This window comes from Polypterus senegalus, chromosome 14 (assembly GCF_016835505.1).
Source record: "Polypterus senegalus isolate Bchr_013 chromosome 14, ASM1683550v1, whole genome shotgun sequence".
Taxonomy (NCBI): Eukaryota; Metazoa; Chordata; class Cladistia; order Polypteriformes; family Polypteridae; genus Polypterus; species Polypterus senegalus.
Window position 1 is genome coordinate 88,154,317 of NC_053167.1, and position 21,553 is coordinate 88,175,869.

A 21,553-nucleotide genomic window follows, 5' to 3' on the forward strand; every position below is an offset into this window, starting at 1 on the left:
ACAAAGAGCAGCAATCTATGGAAAAACAAAAGGGCCTGGGCTGGCTCACTCAAGCAAAAAATAGGAGATAAAGGAGCCTCTCTTTGCAAGCAGAAGCAGGGTCGCTTGGTATGTGGGAATCGGAGGGAACTGGCTTTATTTGAAGCTGCTCTTCATGAATTATTAGAGTGGTATTCTGCCCAGAGTTTCATTTTGTGAGTCCTCCAGCCTGCAATTCTGCATCTCTCTCCCTCCTTCTCTTTGTGTGTGTGTGTCTTTCTTTCTTTATACTCATTTTTTCTTTTTTTCATCTTCTATTTAAGAGTGGTGCATTTAAAATTATTTGCAATGATGTTTCAATACAGAAAAGACCCACTCTGTGTGCAATACAAAATAGACCTTAACATTCATTTTGTTATGCGAAGAGAAACAGATATATGTGATGAATTAAATGGCAAAAAATCGTTTTATGCATTGTTAACTTTTATGAGCTATGATGGGTTGATAAAGGAGTAGACCAGTACAAAACTGGTTGCCTTGACCAGTACAAATAATATGACATTGCAAATGTCAGACAAAGTGGTCTTGCCTATACATAGGCACCAAACTATTTTTTTTCTCTATTCAAATATATGTAGTGAAAAGTAGACATTATTTGAAATTAAATCATGGACATGTAAGAATTAGCAAAATATATTTAGTAGTTTACTAGAGGCCATTGTAGAGGCATCATGGATTTTGGGTTGCTATGAGAGAAACTCTGTATTTTCCTTCTTCTTCTTCCCCCTCCTCTTTCTTTCTCTCTCTTTCCCCCTTTTTATTGAGAGTCAGTGAAATGAGCTGAAGGGGCATAAAACGTGGGGTGGGGGGTGGGACAAAAATACACTCATTGTAACTGTGAGAGAAAAACCTACAAAAGGATATTTTACAGATGAAGAGATTAATGGTTTAACATCCCCTTAGAAGAGAGCTGTAACTTGTGGGAGGGGGTGAAGGGAGTGATGTGGCAACAATCAAAGTGCCAGCCTGTTTCAGGAAAGTCAGAGAAGGAGAGAGAGAGAGAGAAGCGGAGAGACATACGGCTGCTTTGACTGTAATTGAACGTTTAGCAATGAGGGAGGTTTCTTTCCATTAAACACCATTTAAGTAAGACAAAAATGTGCACATCATATGTAAAAAAATATATTTGGCTCATGAAAGTATGAAAACATAGCTCTGATGTATAAAATATATGCAACAATAGCCAATAAATAAACAGTGAAACAACCTAATTTAATGTGATACATAGTAAAACTGTCCCTTTGTAGAAACACTTGTGATACCTGGTGTATAGGAGTGTGTTTATAGAAAGGAATGTCTTGAAATATTGCCTTAAATATTAGATATGGTAATGTCCTTTAAATTGTTAGATATAATACATACATTTTTTTATGAACTGAAGTAAGCACATGCTTGCTGTGGACTATTAAAGTTTAAAAAAAAAGGCTAGTATTGAAGTATTGAATTTTGAAGTATTGAAGTTTTTTTTCAAAATCAAACTAGAAGAAGCACTTTATTAATGGCACTTTTTCACTTTTTATTATATATTTTGAAACTCCGGATTGAAACTCAAAGTATTCTGTTACTTTGCCATCCCAACCTCACCATTACATTTAGAAAGGCACTCAAAAAAATGGCATGGCTAATAATTAGAACTATGGAAAAAGATAAGACTCAACAAAAATGATAAGCATTGTAGACTCAATGCATTTCAGAGACTTCCAGGCTTGTCCTCCTTCAACTACCACCCCCTCATCCTATGCACAGTATCAAGATGTTTGAACACCAAAGGTAATTGTCATGACTCTATGTACAAAATTAAGAAATGGGAGAGAAATGGCCTGCCTATCGGCCTTTGCCTGCTTTGTTGCCCCGTGTAACAGGATAATGTACGCTACTTTGCTTTGCATCTGGTGCTGGCGATAAAGACTTGAGAAGAATTCTGAACACATCTCTCTCAACAATCAGAGCTTGGTGGTGGGATATAGTCAGGCAGGGTACAAGGAACAAATTAAAACTGGTGTTCATTAGTTAATCACGCAAAGCAGCTGATGCAACTGTTGAAATAATTTCTCCTCTCTCACCATTGTCCTGTTGCAATATTCGTGAGAGAAATCCCTAGAAGAGTTGCTTCTGGTGAGAAGGAATGTTTTATTATTTATCAACACGTTTTGTATGTCCATGTTTTATATTGCACATTTACTTTTAAGTTTATTTTTCAATGGAATAATGATTTTAGTGTATCTTTTTTTTTCTAGGGGAAAGCAAGATATCCAATGGATGAATCTGGACCCAGTGCAGTTAATGGAAGAACTGGGTCAGTTTACATCTCTTGAAGGTTTCCGTGAAATGCTTGAAAAGGCCCAAGTTGGTCACGCCTATATGGACCGCCCTTGTTTGGACCCATTTGATCCTGATTGCCCAAGCAGTGCCCCCAACAAAGCTTTGCATAAAGTGAGTGCCTACAGAGTTACTAAAATGCATTGTTCTTAGTTAGTATTTATTAGGTAATGAAATGTGTACCTCAGCTAGTAGTTATATGGATAAAGTCAAAAAAGTTCAATACACAAAATGTACTAAAAGTAAAGTATACCTGTTATTTCTTTTCAGACACCAGATATTCCACTTGAACTGCATGGTGGCTGTCATGGCTTCTCCAAAAAGTTCATGCATTGGCAGGAAGAACTGATTCTGGGAGGTGTTTCTAAGGACTCCCAGAATAATCTGTTAAGGTGAGATTAAGACAGAGGGCAAAAAGATCACTACTTTTCTAAAGAATTCACTGCTTGAAGAAAAAGATGTTTTTCTTTCCTTGGAGGACTGCAGTGAATGCATTATTTGATCTACCACTCTTTGTAATGAAGACTTTTAAGAGGATCTAGTTATGTATAAATTATATTGAAGAATTACATAAAACCATTTGAGTTTCATAAATCATGCAATAGACAGTCATAACAATGTATACAGAAGCATGGGTATGATTAGTTGCACATTTAAAATTAAACAGAAAATAGATGAATACTGCTGATATTTTGCTCATTCAGCAACAAGGGAGTGCAGCACGGGCTCTCTGTCTATCTGATTGTGAACTGCACATGTTCTCACTCATTGCAAGGTACAGATTCTTACTGTACCCTTACTTCACCCAGTAAATAAACAGGTATTTCCTATTAGTAGAAGTCTAGCTTGTCTCTGTTCCACAAAGTTTTAGTCCCTTTTCATATTCTAACTTCGTAGGAGTGAAGGAGACTATGAAAGGAGTACAAAACACTTAAATGAAATCAAAAAATTACCTTGTAACCTGAACTTTTGGATTTTCATGTGTTTAAATGAATTTCAGAACTACTGTGAAAAGTAACTGAATGCCAGACACTATACCCAGATCATGACCCTGGCAAGTCTCAATGGAAATGATACAACACTTTGCTATGTTTTACAAATGTTACTCCTGGGATATGATCTTTGACAACTTTTTTCACTTTCACATAGGTGAAACATTTTATTTATTTTTTTTTTTTCAAAAATCAGGGCCTCTTTTCTATTCAGAGGCATTGTTTTTGGAGTATTAGTGTCCAAAGCAGAACAAATCTTTATCTGTCCAAACAATTTTATAACTGCATTGTCGTGGGTTAATGTAAATGCATCAGTCTATTCCGAATATTGTCAGGCAGTTCTGTCATCTTTTGGACCTTTTTAATTTTACACTATCACATGTGCTGCCATTAACACCACATATTAATTTAAAGACATAGAACTGTAATGTACCAAAGTCTTTATTCATGTTTGCTATTTCTCTGTAGTGCTGAAGCCCTCCAGACCATGTATCTACTTATGAGCCCAAAGCAGCTTTATGAACACTTTAAAGATGACTATGAAATTCATGACATCAACTGGAATGAAGAAAAAGCCACTGCAATCTTGGAGTCTTGGCAAAGAAAATTTGTTGAGGTATTTTTCACCATTGCCTATCACTTGATATTTTGATTGCCTTATTATAGATAGATATTGAACCTGTAATTGAACTTGGATAAAAAATTATTTTTTATTGCAATTTTATTAAAAGATGAAATTTGGCTTCCATTTTTTTTAAATCCACTTATCTTATAGAGATTATAGGAGTATTGAAAGCTATTCCAGCAGTAGAAGTCAGAAGATGATCTATAAACATATTATTATTGATAATAGTTTGGATGGCATAGTGCTGTGGCAGAATTGCTGTCACTTAGCTGGATTCTAATTTTGAGTATAGACTGAGGTACTTTTGATGTATATTTTGTGAGTCGAAGGTAAAGCTATTAGATTGGTGTCACCTTAATGGTAAGATTTTGCTTGTTGTTCTTAAAGGATATAATCCCAGCAATCATTAATGAAGTAACGTTGTACAAAAATAAATTTATATGAAGTCTTATGTGAATATTCTATAGAAATTACAACATATTTATGTAATGAACAAAAGTATTGTTTTATTTATGACTTATTTTTTTCAAGCCAGCAGAAGCAATTTGTACAGTTATCATATTTATTTTTTATTCTGTTTGTATTGAAGTAAGCAAGGCTGATTAGGTGTTTCTCACAGGTGTGCTTGTTTAAATGTTCATTACTGCTATTATTTGTAACAGATAAAAGTATTTCAAGCAGTGGACTGGTTTTGGTTACACTTTGAATGTGAAATTGAATGGTGCTTGTGCAACATTATAAAATGTCTTACCTGGGTTTCAAAACTGCCCAGAGATTTGTGTCATTATTAACACTGTCTCTTGGAATTGCACAGCTTGCTAAAAGATGTCTGTAATTGGCTAGTATCGGTTTTTTTGCACATCTTGCAATAAAATAATAGGCTACAATTACTAGATGCACATTAGCAGTAAACAAGCTATATCATAGTAGGACTGTATGTGAAAGTCAAACTAAATGGTTGTAGGTCTTCAACTGCCAATTTTAAGTATTAGGCCTGTGGTTTACCTTGCATCAAAATGGGGAGTCCCAAGGTTAATTTTTTTTTTTCGGAAGGCCTTGGAACAGTGTGTATGCCTGAATTCCATCAATCCTCAACTGTCTTGTAAACAGAGTCAGCCGAGGAGGCCACTGACATACTCCAAGTTATAGGAACAAGCTGTTTTTGTGATAACTGACACCCTGTGCTGACTGAAGACTAGGCAGAAAGGAGATCTACATAGCCTAATGTGATGCCTCATAAGTATAGAGGGTAAAAAGGGGGTGTCACAAAGAAAAAGTGGATGCCTCCCCCCACTCCCCCCAGAGGGCGTAGGCCAAACAGAGCGGTGATGGAATGTCTCAGGAAGTCATGTGATCTCATTTGACCTACAGTTTCTTTGACCTTTGCCATTTGTGATCATTATTTTAAGTTGTCAGCCTTTTGGGGTAGTTCACATTACCTCAGTTTACTAAGGTTTTATATTTGAATCACAGGCTCTGCAATTTCTAAACACTTGTAAAGAATACCGGTAATCTCTGTGATGGTGATGCATGCGAAGTATGAGGAGGAAGACTGCCTTTTTTTAGAGGCAGTACAAGTTTCTTTCTCATGGTCTCCAATATTTTTCTGCATCATGAGCTATTACAAGGGAAGACTAACTCTGTGCCTAATGAATTACCAGAAGGCAGATATGCAAAAGTATTTTGCAATAATGTGAATTAATTTATATAATTTAATTACTTTTTAGGTAGCTCATCAGAGTATTTCCCAAAATACTTCACAGAGCATACATGCTTTCTCCACCACTACCCTCAACGACATTATGAAATCTTTTTCTGATGTAAGTGTGATCCGAGTAGCAGGAGGTTATTTACTTATGGTAAGGAAAAACATTTTCTACTTAGATTGCAAGTTAATGCCTTTTTTTGTACTTTATGCTTTTTCAAAAATAAAAACTAACCCTCAGCCTTTCTCTGTGTTGCAGCTAGCATATGCATGTGTGACCATGTTACGATGGGACTGTGCCAAGTCTCAAGGAGCTGTGGGCCTAGCAGGTGTCCTGTTAGTTGCTTTGTCTGTAGCATCTGGACTGGGATTATGCTCTCTCTTAGGGATTTCCTTTAATGCAGCCACAACTCAGGTATAAGAAATTTTTGATGTCCACTCTCATGGCATGCACATCTTGGGTTACTTTTCAAAACGTTTGATGTAAGGGTCTCTTATTTCTTTAGGTGCTCCCATTTCTTGCTTTGGGCATTGGAGTGGATGATATGTTCCTTTTGGCTCATGCATTCACTGAAACTGGTTATAACATCCCTTTTAAGGTAACGACTTGTGTCTTATCCTCTTCCCTAGCTGTCAGTTTATCATGTATTTGAACATCTTTATATATATGAAAGAGAATAACTCATTTTGGTCTTTATTTCCATAGGAAAGGACTGGAGAATGTCTTCGTCGCACTGGGACAAGTGTGGCACTTACGTCAATAAATAACATGATTGCCTTCTTCATGGCTGCACTGGTTCCCATCCCTGCCCTGCGTGCTTTCTCCTTGCAGGTATTTCTTATTCTTGAAAAATTAAATTGGGAGACTGAAAATATACAACTCCCCATCAAAGAAATGTGACATTAAAATCAAAATATTAGAAAGTAATAGAGTAAAATAAAGTGTAGATTTTCTTGCTCTACAAGACTTGTACATCAACAGGTATAAATCTGCTCATACCTTTAACGTTTTCCGCAAATCTGCCTCCCATCACAATCTTAAATTTAGTAAAAAAAAAAAAAAACTTGGTAACTCAGTTGCTCACATATTAGCCTTAACTTACTCTGATTTGGGACACTTTCTCTTCCCAGTGCAGTAATATTTATTCATTTTTTGAAAGGCTGTACACCCGACTTACCGAGAAATTAAGTTTAGGCCTCCTATGGTGGATAGAGATAAGTCAATCTGCTCAGTGTATAGCTAATGAATAAGTGATATTATCATCCATCCATCCATTATCCAACCTGCTATATCCTAACTACAGGGTCACGTGGGTCTGTCTTTATAGTCATTTCTCTATAATTTTCCTGCACTATGCTGTGTTTCAAGGCTGTGTTCATCAAGAGACAATTAATATAATGTACTGTATTATTACAGATTGACAGAACTGGTTTATTAATTATAAGCTGTGTTGTTTTATGTATTTAATTATTTTCTACTTCTGTTCCCTCCACAGGCTGCCATAGTTGTAGTCTTTAACTTTGCAATGGTTCTACTCATATTCCCAGCTATATTGAGCTTGGACCTGCGTAGGCGTGAAGATAAGAGACTTGATATTTTGTGTTGTTTTTACAGGTAAAATAATCCTAATAAACACTACCAATTAATTATAAGTAGTTGAGGTATGAATTAAAAATATGACTAATCCCTGCTTCATTTTCACTTCTTCCCTTACAGTCCTTGCTCAAATCGTGTCATCCAGATACAACCTCAAGAGTTTGCTGATGCCAACGATAATCACACGTACTCACAGCAGTCTTACAGAGGCCCCACCATTACAACCAGCACTCAGATTACAACTACAGTCCAAGCCTTCACACAGTGTGATGCCTCAGGCCAGCACATAGTAACTATCCTGCCACCAACATCCCAGATCTCTACCAGTCCATCTGTGCTTGTCTCTTCCAATTCCGACACTTATGACTCTCAGCTCTTCATGGCTTCAAGCTCCACTCGTGATTTATTGGCTCATCTTGATGAATCCAAAAGCAGACGAGAGTGTGTTCCTTTGCCGTTCTTTCGATGGAACCTTTCTGACTTTGCTCGTGACAAATATGCTCCTTTGCTACTGAAACCCAAAACAAAGGTGACTGTATTAGTAATGTTCATGGTGCTTCTTGGGATTAGTCTTTACGGAACCACAATGGTCCATGATGGCCTTTATTTAACTGATATTGTCCCTCGTGAAACTAAGGAATATGACTTTATCTCGGCGCAGTTCAAGTACTTCTCCTTCTACAACATTTACCTAGTAACAATGGGTGGATTTGACTATGCCCGCTCCCAGAGACTGCTCCTTCAGTTGCACAATAGTTTTAATTCTGTAAAGTATGTGGTGCGGGATGAAAACCAGAAGCTGCCTCGGATGTGGCTGCACTATTTTCTTGACTGGTTACAAGGTATTGCTATGATTTTTTTTCTCAACTATACCTTTTGTTTTTCTTAAATTTAATAGTGTATTATGGCTTACAACTAAAACAGGCTTTACAGCATTGCATAAACGTGTTTACAATTCTGTTTTGATTATAATCCTTAAGTATTTAATACTAGGGTGTTGTACCGTGTTAGCCATTATGAATGTAGAGAAAAGTCAAGCAAAATGACACCTTTTATTGACTAACTAAAAAGACTACAATATGCAAGCTTTCAAGGCAACTCAGGCCCCTTCTTCAGGCAAGATAGTTAGCCAATAAAAGGTGTCATTTTGCTTGACTTTTCTCTAAATCCTAAGTATTGAAATTGTATGATTTAGTCACGTGGTATAGTTTGACTTAGGCAGTATGGTGGCGCAGTGGGTAGCGCTGCTGCCTTGCAGTTGGTAGACCCGAGTTCGCTTCCCAGGTCCTCCCTGCATGGAGTTTGCATGTTCTCCCAGTGTCTACGTGGGTTTTCTCCCACAGTCCAAAGACATGCAGGTTAGGTGCATTGGCGATTCTAAATTGTCCCTAGTGTGAGCTTGGTGCGTGTGTGTGCTCGCCCGGCTGTGGGCTAGTGCCCTGCCCGGGGTTTGTTTCCTGCCTTGCGCCCGGTGTTGGCTGCGATTGGCTCCAACAGACCCCCGTGACCCTGTAATTAGGATATAGCGGCTTGGATAATGGGTGGATGGGTATTTTGACTTTGTGTGTAGTCTTTTTTAACTGTTTTAAATTATGGTTCTGATAGACATGTGTTTGGGTAGAAGATGTTATAGTTGGTATTTTGGGGTTTGGGCATTGGTTCAGAATGTTATCCCTTGTCTCCTTCCTCAGATTACGAAAAGAGAAGTGAAAAGCAGTGTTAGCTAGCTCCTACATCATAAGGGTAGAGGAAAAGAGATGGACTGAGTGAGAGCTGTTCATTGGTTGCCAGTTTGTCAATGTTTGCTCTATGGAGTTTCCGAAATGTTTCTTGAATTGATATAAGGGTTTTTGCTACTAAGTATCTTGAGAATAGGAAAGCAGAAGAAATGGCTGCTATATTATTTATTTATTTTTTACTGTTTGGGCTGAGGATCAAACAGCCTGGCATAATTATAAGGATGATTTAGTAAAGTAAATATTTATGAAAATCAGCCCATTTCTCCACAAATTACACACAGGTTTATTTTTTGCTTCTTACACAGACAAAAATGTGTAATATATGCATCATTTGAATATTATATAAACTAAATCTAGAAGATAAGTAGGTTAGTTGACTTGCTAAGAAGCACACAAAAAGTGGAACCACAATCTGCACACTTGGCAGTTTTAAAGCATAGCCTTTTGCATATAATAACTGTTATTATTAAGTATAAGAAGTCACAGTTGGGTTGGTATTATTTCTACAGATTTGTTGATGATGACATGTACACTAAAATAGCATCACCATCTTACTTATTCCAGTGTCTTGCAGGGTGTATTATAATTTCTGTTTACCTTTATACCACAGGTCTTCAAACAGCATTTGATTCAGACTGGGCAGCTGGCAGAATTACACGTGAAAACTATCGTAATGGCACTGAAGATGGGGTGTTAGCGTACAAGCTGCTGATTCAGACTGGCTCAAAGAAGGAACCTTTTAACTATAGTCAGGTATGTACACAGTTTCTTAAGCACTGAAAATTTCCTTATTAGGATGCTTATAAGAAATGTTGCCAAGTTACCTTTCCTTTCCTTTTTTTTTGCCCGCCCATATAGCTTACCACAAGAAAACTTATAGATGAAGAGGGCATGATCAACCCTGAAACTTTCTACATCTATCTAACAGTATGGGTTAGCAATGATCCTCTAGGCTATGCAGCTTCTCAGGCAAACTTTGAACCACATCCTCCTGAATGGATTCATGACAAGTATGACACGACCGGGGAGAATCTGCGCAGTAAGTTATATAACTGTGTTAGTTTTCTATTTTTCCTAGTACCAAGTACTGTTAAATAAATATACCAGCACTTGGTAAATGTTGACTACAGGATTATATCTGTAACCAGAACTGTTTTCCTATGCCATTTCACAGTTCCTGCTGCAGAACCTCTTGAGTTTGCTCAGTTTCCCTTCTATTTAAATGGCCTTCGGCAGACAACAGACTTTATAGAAGCCATTGAAAGTGTGCGCTCAATCTGTGATGAGTTTTCCAAGAAAGGAATCCTCAACTATCCTAGTGGCTACCCATTCCTCTTCTGGGAACAGTATATTGGTCTACGGCACTGGTTCCTGCTGTCCATCAGTGTCGTACTTGCCTGCACTTTTTTCGTCTGTGCCATGCTTTTGCTGAATCCCTGGACTGCTGGTATTATTGTAAGTTGAATGTTTATTTTTTTTCTTTCATAATTAGAGTCATGGTGTGTCAAGTATTCCTGCGAGACAATAATCTGTCTGTCTAAAAGTATTTTTATGAATGGTTTATGTGATTAGCAATGCTTTCTTTGATACTCCACCAACAAGTGGAAAATGACTTAGACATATCAGTGTCAACATTTCTAAAGTAAAGAATCAATCATATTGAGCCAGCTTCTTGTATGGTTGCATCCATTAGCCTTTAATGGAAGCAGCTGGGATTTCACAGTCAACCTAGCAGGTCCACTGCTATCCAAGTCATTGTCAGCAAGCCCACCAAATAAAAGGGATTAGAAATGTTGATTGCCCCAAAGTTATCCCTGTGCAAATAATTCTTTTTTTATATACATATGCTTTATTAGGTTTGTGTGCCAAATGAATGTTGCACAGGTTTCTATACATTATTGTTTATTACTAGGCAGAGATATTTATTTTTCTTGTGTTTCATTAAGAAAATTACAAGTAAAATTTACACATGGAAAAAGTGAAATTTGTATAAAAGTAGGGCAAGTGGAACCGTTTTAAAGTGTTGACACTTTAAGCATCTTGCAGATTTGATTGACACTACATTACATTTACTTTATCTTAACACCTTCTTCAAAGTTCTGTGTTTAGGATATTTGGTTGGTCTTTCTCCTCATTCATGTGCCTTATGCAATAATGGCACGTCTTCCACTCATCACAAATAATTTATTTCATGATAGTCATTTTTTAAAACTTTGCACACTTTTCCTTACTTGATGTTACTTCTAAAACTTCTGGTTTGTTAACTGAGTTATGGATTTTGAAAAATTTTGTTATGGCTCTGCTTTTCATATAAATGCACTCATAATATGTGTTATTCACTCTTCAATTGCATTATCTGACTTTATCCCATCCATGTATTTGTTAGGTCTTCATTTTGGCTATGATGACAATTGAGCTTTTTGGAATTATGGGATTGATTGGAATCAAGCTAAGTGCAATCCCTGTGGTGATCCTGATAGCATCTGTAGGGATTGGTGTGGAATTTACAGTCCATGTGGCACTAGTGAGTATTCCTTAAATGAGCTCCTGAATCTTTTCTATACCCTTTTTCATTTTCATTACCATTAGCCCAATGGCTTACAGAAAACAGAAGTTTATAATTGTAAACTAGCTAGTGGCAATGTGTCTATGTCTAATAGGAGAACGCCTCAGTCATTTTACTCAATTCTGAACTTTTGTGCATAGACAAAAATCATCCACTAGCACCTGTGTGTTTGTGCACATTTTGCATTCTCAAACACCTATCTACATACTTGGCGTATAATTCTCAGTTAGTGTTAATGGCTGTAGTTGTTTAAAACTGAATGAGCTCAGTTTACACTTCAACCCACACTTTAGTTTTGATTTTTAAAAAAGAGTCTAAAGCTGTTTATGTTTTTCAACATGTTAGCTGCTGGGGTTTTAATCTGCATTTTTTCTTCTTTTCTGTGTGTGTGTGTGTCTCTTGACCACTCTCCAGGGCTTTTTGACAGCAATTGGAAATCGAAACCTGCGATCCATAATAGCTCTAGAACACATGTTTGCCCCAGTAATGGATGGTGCCATCTCAACTTTGCTAGGTGTGCTGATGCTGGCAGGGTCCGAGTTTGACTTCATCATGAGGTAGGCTTTATGAATTTTGTTTTGGTTAAAAAAAAAAGTCTAATCTTTTTGAGGAATGACAATAGAAAGAATTTATGTTACAGTAGACAGTATGCCTTTCTTCAGGTTTGTTTTTTTTTTTAAGATTATTTTCACTTGGCCATATCAGTTGTACCCATCTAGCCTCCACCTGATTAAACAGTTTTCACTCTGGTCTTATCTGTTGAAAATGTTTTAATCCACCGCGTTGACATAAATTCACAGAGCCTCTAAAACTTGTGTCCAGAGAAATGTTGGAGGTTAAAATATTTTCATGGCTCTGTATATAGAGCAGTTGAATCACTACTTTTCCTTTTGACTTATTTGTATGTAACTGCATGAGAAGGTCATTTGTGCAAGGATTTCCTGCAGCAGCTGCAGCAGTAAATGAATGACACAAGACAAACAGGCTTGTGCCAGAGAAAGTAAAACAGGAGGGTGACAGTGCAGTGGGGTGGGGGTGGTGCATGGAGTCGACTGTGCTCCAAGACAATGGCTGTGGGAGGTCCTTTGGAGACACGAAGAAAAAAATCCTCCCTCTGGCAGTGAAATTGCATAAATACATTGCCGTAAACATATTTCCTCTTGGTGGCACTCAGAATAAACAGCTGAATAAGCTCTGCATTTCTGCTTTGACCCAACACCACCTAACCATCCCCCAGCTCACCCACTTCTCTTTCTAACCTCGAACTCCAAATGGAAAAGATTACAGTTTGCATAAACAACAGAATTCCTAACACTCAGCCTCTTTTGGAGGTCTGGCCCGGCCCAGGGACCACGGATAGTTTAGTTTTTCCTCCTTAAATAAATCACGGTCCATTTTTGGAATGTTGACTTAGTAAAATAAACAAGTGAATTTTGTTTTTTCTTACTGGATAGCTATTGAAGACGGGCCTCTCTGTGTAAATAGTAAAAAGTGGATGTTGGCAGTTGGCTGCTTTATTCTGACATTCTTATGTATGTTTTTATGTTTTTGGTTCACCCTTAGAGTACAGGCTGAGGGTATTACCACAAGTTTATTTCTGAGTGATGGCATATGGGGAAGACAGCACCAGACTGGATAATTGTTATTTATTTATTTATTTATTTTTAAATTGACATCCAGCTTTAGTATAACACGCAGCACCTTTTGAAACTCATGGAACACTTCACACCTGGTGGTGCGTATCAAGATGCAACAAGGAGAAAAATGCTTAAAAGGAAACTTCAGACCAAAAAAAAAAAAAAAACCATCTGCTGGGTGGTGGAATTTAGAAATAGCTCTTTTAATGAGAGGTGGAATGATGGGTGGAGTTTGAGACATGGGGATGTATGAGTTTGGTCTCTGTGGTCACACAAACCTGGCTCCATAGCGTGACTTCCTCCATTTGTAGGAATTAAAGCCTAGGCTTCTTGTGCTTATCCTACACTGCCCTCCTTAAATAAACAGCAGGGCTTTTCAAGGCAGACTGGGGTCTTGTGGTTACAAGTTGGAGCCTCTTTAATGCAGGGAGTTGTGAGGAATGGCGGGCTGGGGTGGTTTTGTGAGTATGCGTGTGTGTGTGTATGTAGGGGGGCACAAAAGCCCAGCTCTGGTGCACAGCTGGATTTAAGCTCAATAGGAAAGAAAAACAACTGGGAGAATAAGTTGACAACAGCTAAAACGAAAGCCTCCACATTCATGGCAGCAAAGTGCTACTGAGGAAATATTCATATTTTAGAAGTCCATCCACTTTTTTTTTTTTTTTTTTACTTTAGCGAAAATCTCACTTTGACTCCTTTTGATGACTAGAAATTCTATCTAGTGGGCAACATTTGTCAGGATAGCATGCATATGTGCCTGAACTGGAAAATAATTCAGGGGTGCCTTTCTTACATTTTATACAGTGGTATGCTCTGATCCTTAAATTTAAGGATGTACACTCATACACATGGAGCCTGGCAAGGTTAAATAATATACTTAGGGCCATACAGCAAATTAGAAATTTGATTTGAACCTGTTCCTTCAAGCATATTGTTTGAAGTCTATTTAATTAGCTGCTGTGAGTGTGCCAACACATCTGTGCTGCAAAGCATTTATATAAATAAAAAAAAAAAAGAAGTTATTTCTGTTTGGCTTGTGACTTTAAATTGGCCCAGTATGAGCTGAGTGTAAGTGTGTGTATTAGGGCACCCTGCAGGGAACTGGTGTCTCAGCCAGAGCTGTTTCCTGCCTTGATGCCGAGAGAGGCTCCAGCTGCCATGTTATATAAAAAGCTGGCATCTGAATATGGATGGCTGATTATTAAAATGCTGTTTCAGATCCCATGCCCTTACTCATTTAAATGTGTAATGGCCTTTAGTGCTGCCCATGAATGAGATGCTTTTTGTTTGGGCCCCATTAAACCAGTAGCTTGTTTGAATTCATTTCTTCGGACAGTGAAGCTAACATGTAGCGTACACTGGCAAGCCTGCCTGTTTTTAACATTTTACTTTTTTTCATTTCCTTGCTTTCTGTTTCTTTGACAGTTTGTGTAAATACCTTTTTATAGCTTTAATAATAATTGATATGAGGACCATAATAAGTTACTTTGAAGAACTGTTCTCCTCCAGTGTAAACTTGCCATAATTCAAAAATGAATTAAATAATTATCAAATATTGCTGGGCTTCATTTATGTTAATCAGTTTTGGACCACGCCGTTTCTTGTCTGTTTGCATAAATCGGGGTCTTTGTGTACACATTATGTAATTAGTAATTTATAAAGTTTGTATTTAGTTCTATCTGTGAAGTGGTTACAACATTCTGTGCCACCACTCAGTGAAGAGCACTGTACAAAAAACCACTGAATTGCATTGAATTGTGACGGGCCGCTGTGTGGTACATCATTGTTCAAACTGAGCTGTACTTTTCATTTCTCCCAGCTGCCTTTTCTGCTGTCATAATATTCTTGCATGTGTACTAGATTTCACCGCTTGGTTTTAAAATACTTAGATGGTCCCATTACCGCTGGGATCTGTTTCCTGGCAAGCAAGACTGTAATGTAGCAGCCTTTTAGCCTTCAGGTTATTAATGCCAAGGGTGTAAGTTGGATTTGTGTCAATGTCCCAGTCCTGGAAGATAAATAATCTTCACCTAATGGGTAATTTGGGCAATGTAGACCTCCTGGATAGGGATTTCTCTAAACAATATGACACCCAGATCCTGTCTGGCAGACATGGGACACCATTAGAACTACTTACATAATAGGATAGCATTCTTTGTGCTGAAAGACTATGCTGTAGCACCGTGCAGGTAAATCTGTAATCAAAATGACCTTCCAGTAATGTAGAGCATTTGTTTGCTGTACTGCAGTAGGCAGTGTAAGCACCTTAAAAGACACAATAAATTGATATAAAATTTGTTATGATGTTTACTGTTATTTAATAGTTACCACGCACAGAATTAACTTTAGGCACCTCTTCTCTATGACACTACAAAAAAGGAATCCTGAGAGAGGTGTTTTGTTGCTTCCTACCTCCTGCCTCACTGGTATTGTAGTTTATGGCTGGCGGTTCTGGGGTATAGAATCTGCCCTCTAACGTAAACACACATTTTCAGGAAGCCGTGCTCTTATGGTGATAGATGAGGGTCCCTCAGGAAAACTGATCAACATGGATTTTCAACTGAGGAATTTCTGTTGCTTTGACAAGTCAGTAAAAAGGAGAAAAGGACAACAAAAAAATGTACAGCTTTGCAAAATACCTTATTTAATAGAAGTAAATATTAAGTAGTATAGAAATGGATTCACACTTTCAAACAATTATTTTCGAGCAGTAATTTATCCGTTTCTCTGAAAATGCATTATTTTAATGTACAAATGTGGGAAATTTTAGGTTTACTCCAAATGAATCTGGCAGAGTAGCAGTTGAGCACATATTTCTGGATTAAGGTTGGTTTAGGATTCGTTTTTCTTTTCTGTTGCTCAGCATTGCTCGTGATTGTTCATTTTTCCCTTTGTGTGTCCATACCTGCTCTTACATCCCATTGAGAGCCAGTTGTAGCACACGCAACTTGTCATTTGAACAGCCATCTGACTCTTTGATTTGCTGATTACTTACTTACTTACTTCAATAAGTTGTGAACTTAGAAACATACATTCTCTTTGGTTCAGTCATATTCTTTTTTTTTTCTTCTCCAGATATTTCTTTGCAGTCTTGACCATATTGACTCTGCTTGGTCTCCTAAATGGATTGGTCTTGCTGCCTGTGCTCCTTTCTCTGCTTGGTCCACCAGCAGAGGTCACGCCTATGGACTCTGCCAATCACTTGCCCACACCCTCTGCAGAACAAATGCCACCACCGCCCATGAATGAACATGAGCTGTACTCCAGATGTTACCCATCAAGGAGACATGAGCATGCGTTCTCTGAAACTTCGGAATCTGAATATTACTCTGAAACCACTACTGCATCCAGGCTAGGAGATGAAGAGTACCAGTACTGGGACCAAAATGCATATATAATCCCACCCAGTAATGCACCTCCCTCCCATATTCTTCTGGAGGCCAGCAAGAACCCAAGCTTCCCCAAACTTACGGTATGTACTGTCCTGTTGTTTCTTAACAATCCTTTTATTGTATAAACGCATTAGAAATTGGTGGGAAGCCACCGAAAAAAAAAAAAAAAATCCTGTTAAATTGCAGCAACAAGTGTGGTCATGCTTTCCATTTTTATATAGACAGCGAATTTAAATCATTTGTTTCTGACTTTTCACACTGTAAACTTCTCTGTAGGTTGTGAAGCCATACAAGGAGGGGAAAGAAATCCTTACCACGAAAGGACACTTAAATGCACCTGTACAGACCACTGTGAGCTCTGTCAGTTCGCAGATTTCAAGACAGGACAAGAAGCTGGACTTCCACCACGACCAGGGCCCCCAGAGGCAACATCTATCCTCAGACAGACCCCAAGGCCCTGGAAGGACTAATTATTCCAGTTCTAGTTCTCACAACAACAGCAAGCTACACCACCCCAGGACTACACTGCCTGCGTATAGCACGGCTACCCGAATATCTGGGCCTAACAGTTCTGTTACCACAGTGACTGCCACCGCCTCAGTGACTGTAGCTGTGCACCCCAGCCTGCCAGGGTCATTCACGGGCTACACACATGAGGGCTTTGAGGACAGTGAGTCAGACTGCATAGAAGAGCCCCTTCCACCTTCATATGTAGTTTCTGAAAAACAGACAGCAGCCAACAAGGTGGATGTCTCAGAGAGTCAGGACCTGGAGTGTGACAGAAGAAACAGAGAGACCTTAAACCAGCATTAGGTGAGTGGCAAACCCTGTGAAATATTAAAACGGACCAGAGGGGTCTAAGCTGGCGATGATTTGATTGCAGGTGATCAAGAACGTCAATTGTGGAAAGCAACATGCATCTTGTGGATTATTGTCTTGGCGTAATATATGAGTTAACAAACATTTCTAGTTTGAGACAATGTTTTACCGAGGTATACATTTAGCAATGTGCAACATATGCTCATATCTAATTGAAAATTATTAAAACTTGGGGTAAAACTCATCAGGCCAGGAATACAGTGGCCTTGGAACCAGGAGACCAGGGTTCATGTCCCTCGTGCCCCCCTGCCTGGAGTCTGCATGACCTTCCTCCGGGTGCTTCAGTTTCCTTCTGCAGTCCAAAGACTTGCAGGCTAGGTGGATTCCCCCGCTGCGTGTCTATGTGTTGTTGCCTTGCACCCAATGCTCACTGGGACAGGCGTTACGATCCTCGCGACCCTGCCCTGGATAGCTGGTTAGATGAAACTCAAATCTGTTTTGGAAGCCCATCTTTACTTTTTTCCAGTTTTCAACTGTAAGGCGGTCTTGCATTTGATATCCTCAAAAGACGAAGAGAGCATCTGGGCAGTCCGATTCCTATCTACCTGCCTCTTTTGGTGTAGCTGCTCAGATTGCACCAGGACGTTTTTGAACTTTCGAATCACACAAGTGAAGCTGGACATCCGAGCATATTTTCCAGATTCAAAACTCTTAAAACTGAGCAAATAACCAGACCACTGATAGCTTCATAAGGAAATCCTTAAATTAGGTATCTGTGTTAACAATGTTGCACAGCCAGTTACACAAAAGCCACATCTTAAGATTTCAGACAAACAAAAGGCAACGACCAGGGACCCCGAGGAATGAAGGTGCCAAATTGCTGAGAGGCGCAGCTGTGAGGGGATCTTGTACGAACAGGCCGAGCTGCTGATAAGATCATTTCAGCCAAGGCTTTCAGACGCTTCTGTGCCAGTTGTGAATGAACTGTGTATTATGGGATATAGTTCTTTTTTTTTTTTTTCCTTTCATGTCAACCATTTTCTCTTTCTTTGCAATCTTACAGGTGTTGCTGTAAAACTGGCGGCCAAAGAAGCCACAATCGTTGGTGTGAAACGCATCGCCAACTGCGTTCTGGACACACTGGCCTTCAGATCTGCTCTATAAACTGTAAATGTCCCTCAGAAAGACAAGAGAATTTATTTTAAAATGGGAAAAGCTCCTGTTCAGAGATATAAATATATATATGCATATCAAATATATATGTATATATAGTAATACTAAAAAGAGGAAAAGGCTATTTAAGAAGTACTGTATGACTTTGTGTATTCTGTTTTGTAGATATTATGTAAGGAGTTACAAGTGTCGCTCATGTTTATAATATTAAAGAGATGTATTTTATGTAAAATAAAATTTAATGAGAATGGATGTAATTATATTTGTTTATCAGTGTAAAAGAAAATCAGTATTTTTATTTGCTGCTACTCTGTAAAATATATGTGTCAAAACAGTCTCTTGCTGTTAAAGCACGCAGCATCCCCTTCTAAAGGAAGCCCCTCAGTTGTGTCCGTAGCTTTTAGGAGTTCGCAGTCAAACTGCAGGCCGGGGACAGAAGGCCCCCATTTTTGTTCTTGCTTTGTGTTTTTCTTTTCTTTTCTATGCAAACTCAAGTCCTGTGCCAGATTAACTGACCCCAGATGCTGCCACGAAAGCTTATGAAGTGGCCTAGCGTCTGTCTGTCCGAGTGCACGCCCTCGTGTGATTTCCCGTCACGTGGAGGGGGCGACACTTGGCCAGACAGTTGGTTCGGAGGCCACGGCACTTGTCCTTGCAGCACTCCAGCAGTGCACGTTAAGGTTGCGTATGTGGAGCGTTCTTGTCGTTGTTCTTAAGTCCACCCATCCCATCCCTCTTGTTGTCGTCGTCGTCGTTGGTTTTGTTTTGAGATCTGCTTATGATAATAACTTATTAAAATGAAGAGGCATTACCTGCCGGTGCCCTGTGAAAGCTCAGAGCACTTGCGTTTTCACCGGACGTTTTCCTTCGGAATCACTTGTAATGTCACCAGCGTAGAGGAGCTAAAAGAGAGTCGGCTCAGTTGTAGGGCTGCGGACGGCTGCTTTGTGTCCTTTTTCCACGTTTTGAGTCTGATCTGTAGACAACTTGATCTGTCTTTGTAATACTTGAAGCAACCTGACTAAGTGAGTGTAGTGGGCACGGTTGGCATCTTCTTATTCACATCAGTTTTGGGGTTCCCTTCCTTTGTGGGTATTATGCAATAGTTCACTAAACGTTTTTTAAACAAAAAGGGAAATGAAATCGCGAAAGGGAGTGTGTGTGTGTGTGTGTGTGTGTGTGTGTGTGTGTGTGTGTGTGTGTGTGTGTGTGTGTGTGTGTGCTCAGCCTTAGCGCAGAGGCTTTGCCCAGTCGCCACAGCACATTTATTTGGTCAAGGGTGCTATTTCTCTTTGAAATATTATGTAGACCTCATGCAAGCCAGTATTTTTAAATATATATTTTGTTGTATTTATATGTTTATTTTATTTTCTTGGGAAAAATTATTGCAGTATTGGTCACATCACTGCCAGTTTAAATGCAGGGAGTGTTTTGTAAAATTTAAATGGCAGCTTTTTTTTTTTTTTTTGTAAATATGTGAAAAGGGAAGAAAATGTAAAATATAAATGAATAAAATAAATGCAGCTACTGTAGTTTGTTTTTTTGATAAAGTGAGAAAAGGTCTATATAAACTTGTCAAAAATCTGAAATTGTTTTTGTGGACTTAGAAGGAAAGGGGAACAGGGCAGGATTTGATGTAGTATTATTGAAAGTGTTTGTTATGCCATCTAAATTATTTATATCAAATTTTTATTTTTGTAGTTTGTACAGAAGTTAGCCATTTGACTGAAGTTTTATTTTTAAAAGAGTAAATATAAATATATATTATATATATATTATATAATTATATCTATTTGTTCCTTTTTGTGGGAGGGAGTGTTGGAAGGGGAGGGTGTGAGAGGTTCTGCTGTATCCGTGGAGACCTGGTGCCTCAATGCATACCATAATGTACTTAGCACATGACCCTCATGTTCTGTACCCTTTCTAGGAGATGAACTAACAAAATAAATTAAGTGAATAAGGGAAGCTCTTGTGTTGTGTCACTTCACTGATTCCATGTGTCAGCTGGCTTTCTCCACTCGCCCGCCCTCGCGCCATTTTGTCTTTCAGGCACCCTGCACTTCCACAGATCTTCTATTCCTGCTTTTTACAAAGTCTTGGAGCACTGGGCCTGTGACAGGATCAAGCGCACAACGCCACTCATGCTAGAGGGGACCGTTTAAAAGTATGCCCACTGAGGGGGTGGCGAGCAGAAAAGACCCCTTCACGGTGTGTAAAGCACCACACGGCGATGGTCACTGAAGGAGAGCCAAAGGGGCAACGTGACCATCCCGAGTGTTTGGGCTTCAGAACAAGACAAGCGGGTGGGCAGCGCACGACTTTCTCCAGATAGTAAACAGTAGTCTTTTATTATGTGGTAAAAAATCCTGTCGTGTTTAACAAATGGAAAGTCACCTTACTTAGCTGTGCTGCAATGCAGCCATAAGTGCAAAAATGAGCAACGCATTCAGGAGCGATACGCTCACAATGAAAAAATATTAGCATTTTATACCATTAAATGGTGCCGAGCTTCATCCACAGCATGGGGCGCCTTCTAGTGATGGAGAAGCGTCACTCCCAAGAGGGCTGCTTGGGTCACGTTCAGCCACTCCTGAAATGTGGGCATCTAAAATGTCAACTTGCTACATACTGTGGACCTCTCTATGAAAAGTGTTCACATGTTACTGCTGCAAAACATTCAATCCCTGTCGACTGAATTTGGATTTTTTTGGACACTGATCAACAGAAAGACCCTCATCAATATCAAAGTGGAAACCGATCTCTGCAAAGTGGTCTACCATTACAAATATAAAGAGATCTGTAAAATCGGGCAGTCTGGTGAAAGCAGAAGTTTGCCTTTGATTAACAAATGAATATCCTGAGCCATGGTGACCTTCTGTGACCAGAGTCTGACACCACAGTAGTAAGTGCCATCCCTCCTCTGTATAGGAATAAAAAGGCTCTTGGCGGA

At 38.9% G+C, this 21,553-nt stretch overlaps 1 protein-coding gene across 1 annotated transcript in view; it reads left to right on the forward strand.

Annotated features, from left to right (window-relative positions):
- Positions 1 to 20,568, forward strand: part of ptch2 (patched 2) — a 38,359-nt gene extending 17,791 nt beyond the window's left edge. Inside the window, exons 6-22 of the mRNA XM_039734793.1 lie at positions 2,277 to 2,472; positions 2,629 to 2,750; positions 3,819 to 3,966; positions 5,703 to 5,834; positions 5,940 to 6,095; positions 6,187 to 6,279; positions 6,387 to 6,512; positions 7,177 to 7,295; positions 7,398 to 8,119; positions 9,627 to 9,769; positions 9,875 to 10,055; positions 10,191 to 10,471; positions 11,403 to 11,540; positions 11,997 to 12,139; positions 16,295 to 16,691; positions 16,888 to 17,424; positions 18,494 to 20,568. Of these exons, the coding sequence (XP_039590727.1) occupies positions 2,277 to 2,472; positions 2,629 to 2,750; positions 3,819 to 3,966; positions 5,703 to 5,834; positions 5,940 to 6,095; positions 6,187 to 6,279; positions 6,387 to 6,512; positions 7,177 to 7,295; positions 7,398 to 8,119; positions 9,627 to 9,769; positions 9,875 to 10,055; positions 10,191 to 10,471; positions 11,403 to 11,540; positions 11,997 to 12,139; positions 16,295 to 16,691; positions 16,888 to 17,424 (3,634 nt within the window). The 3' untranslated portion in view covers positions 18,494 to 20,568. The remainder of the gene's footprint in view (positions 1 to 2,276; positions 2,473 to 2,628; positions 2,751 to 3,818; positions 3,967 to 5,702; positions 5,835 to 5,939; positions 6,096 to 6,186; positions 6,280 to 6,386; positions 6,513 to 7,176; positions 7,296 to 7,397; positions 8,120 to 9,626; positions 9,770 to 9,874; positions 10,056 to 10,190; positions 10,472 to 11,402; positions 11,541 to 11,996; positions 12,140 to 16,294; positions 16,692 to 16,887; positions 17,425 to 18,493) is intronic.
- Positions 20,569 to 21,553: the final 985 nt, after the last annotated feature.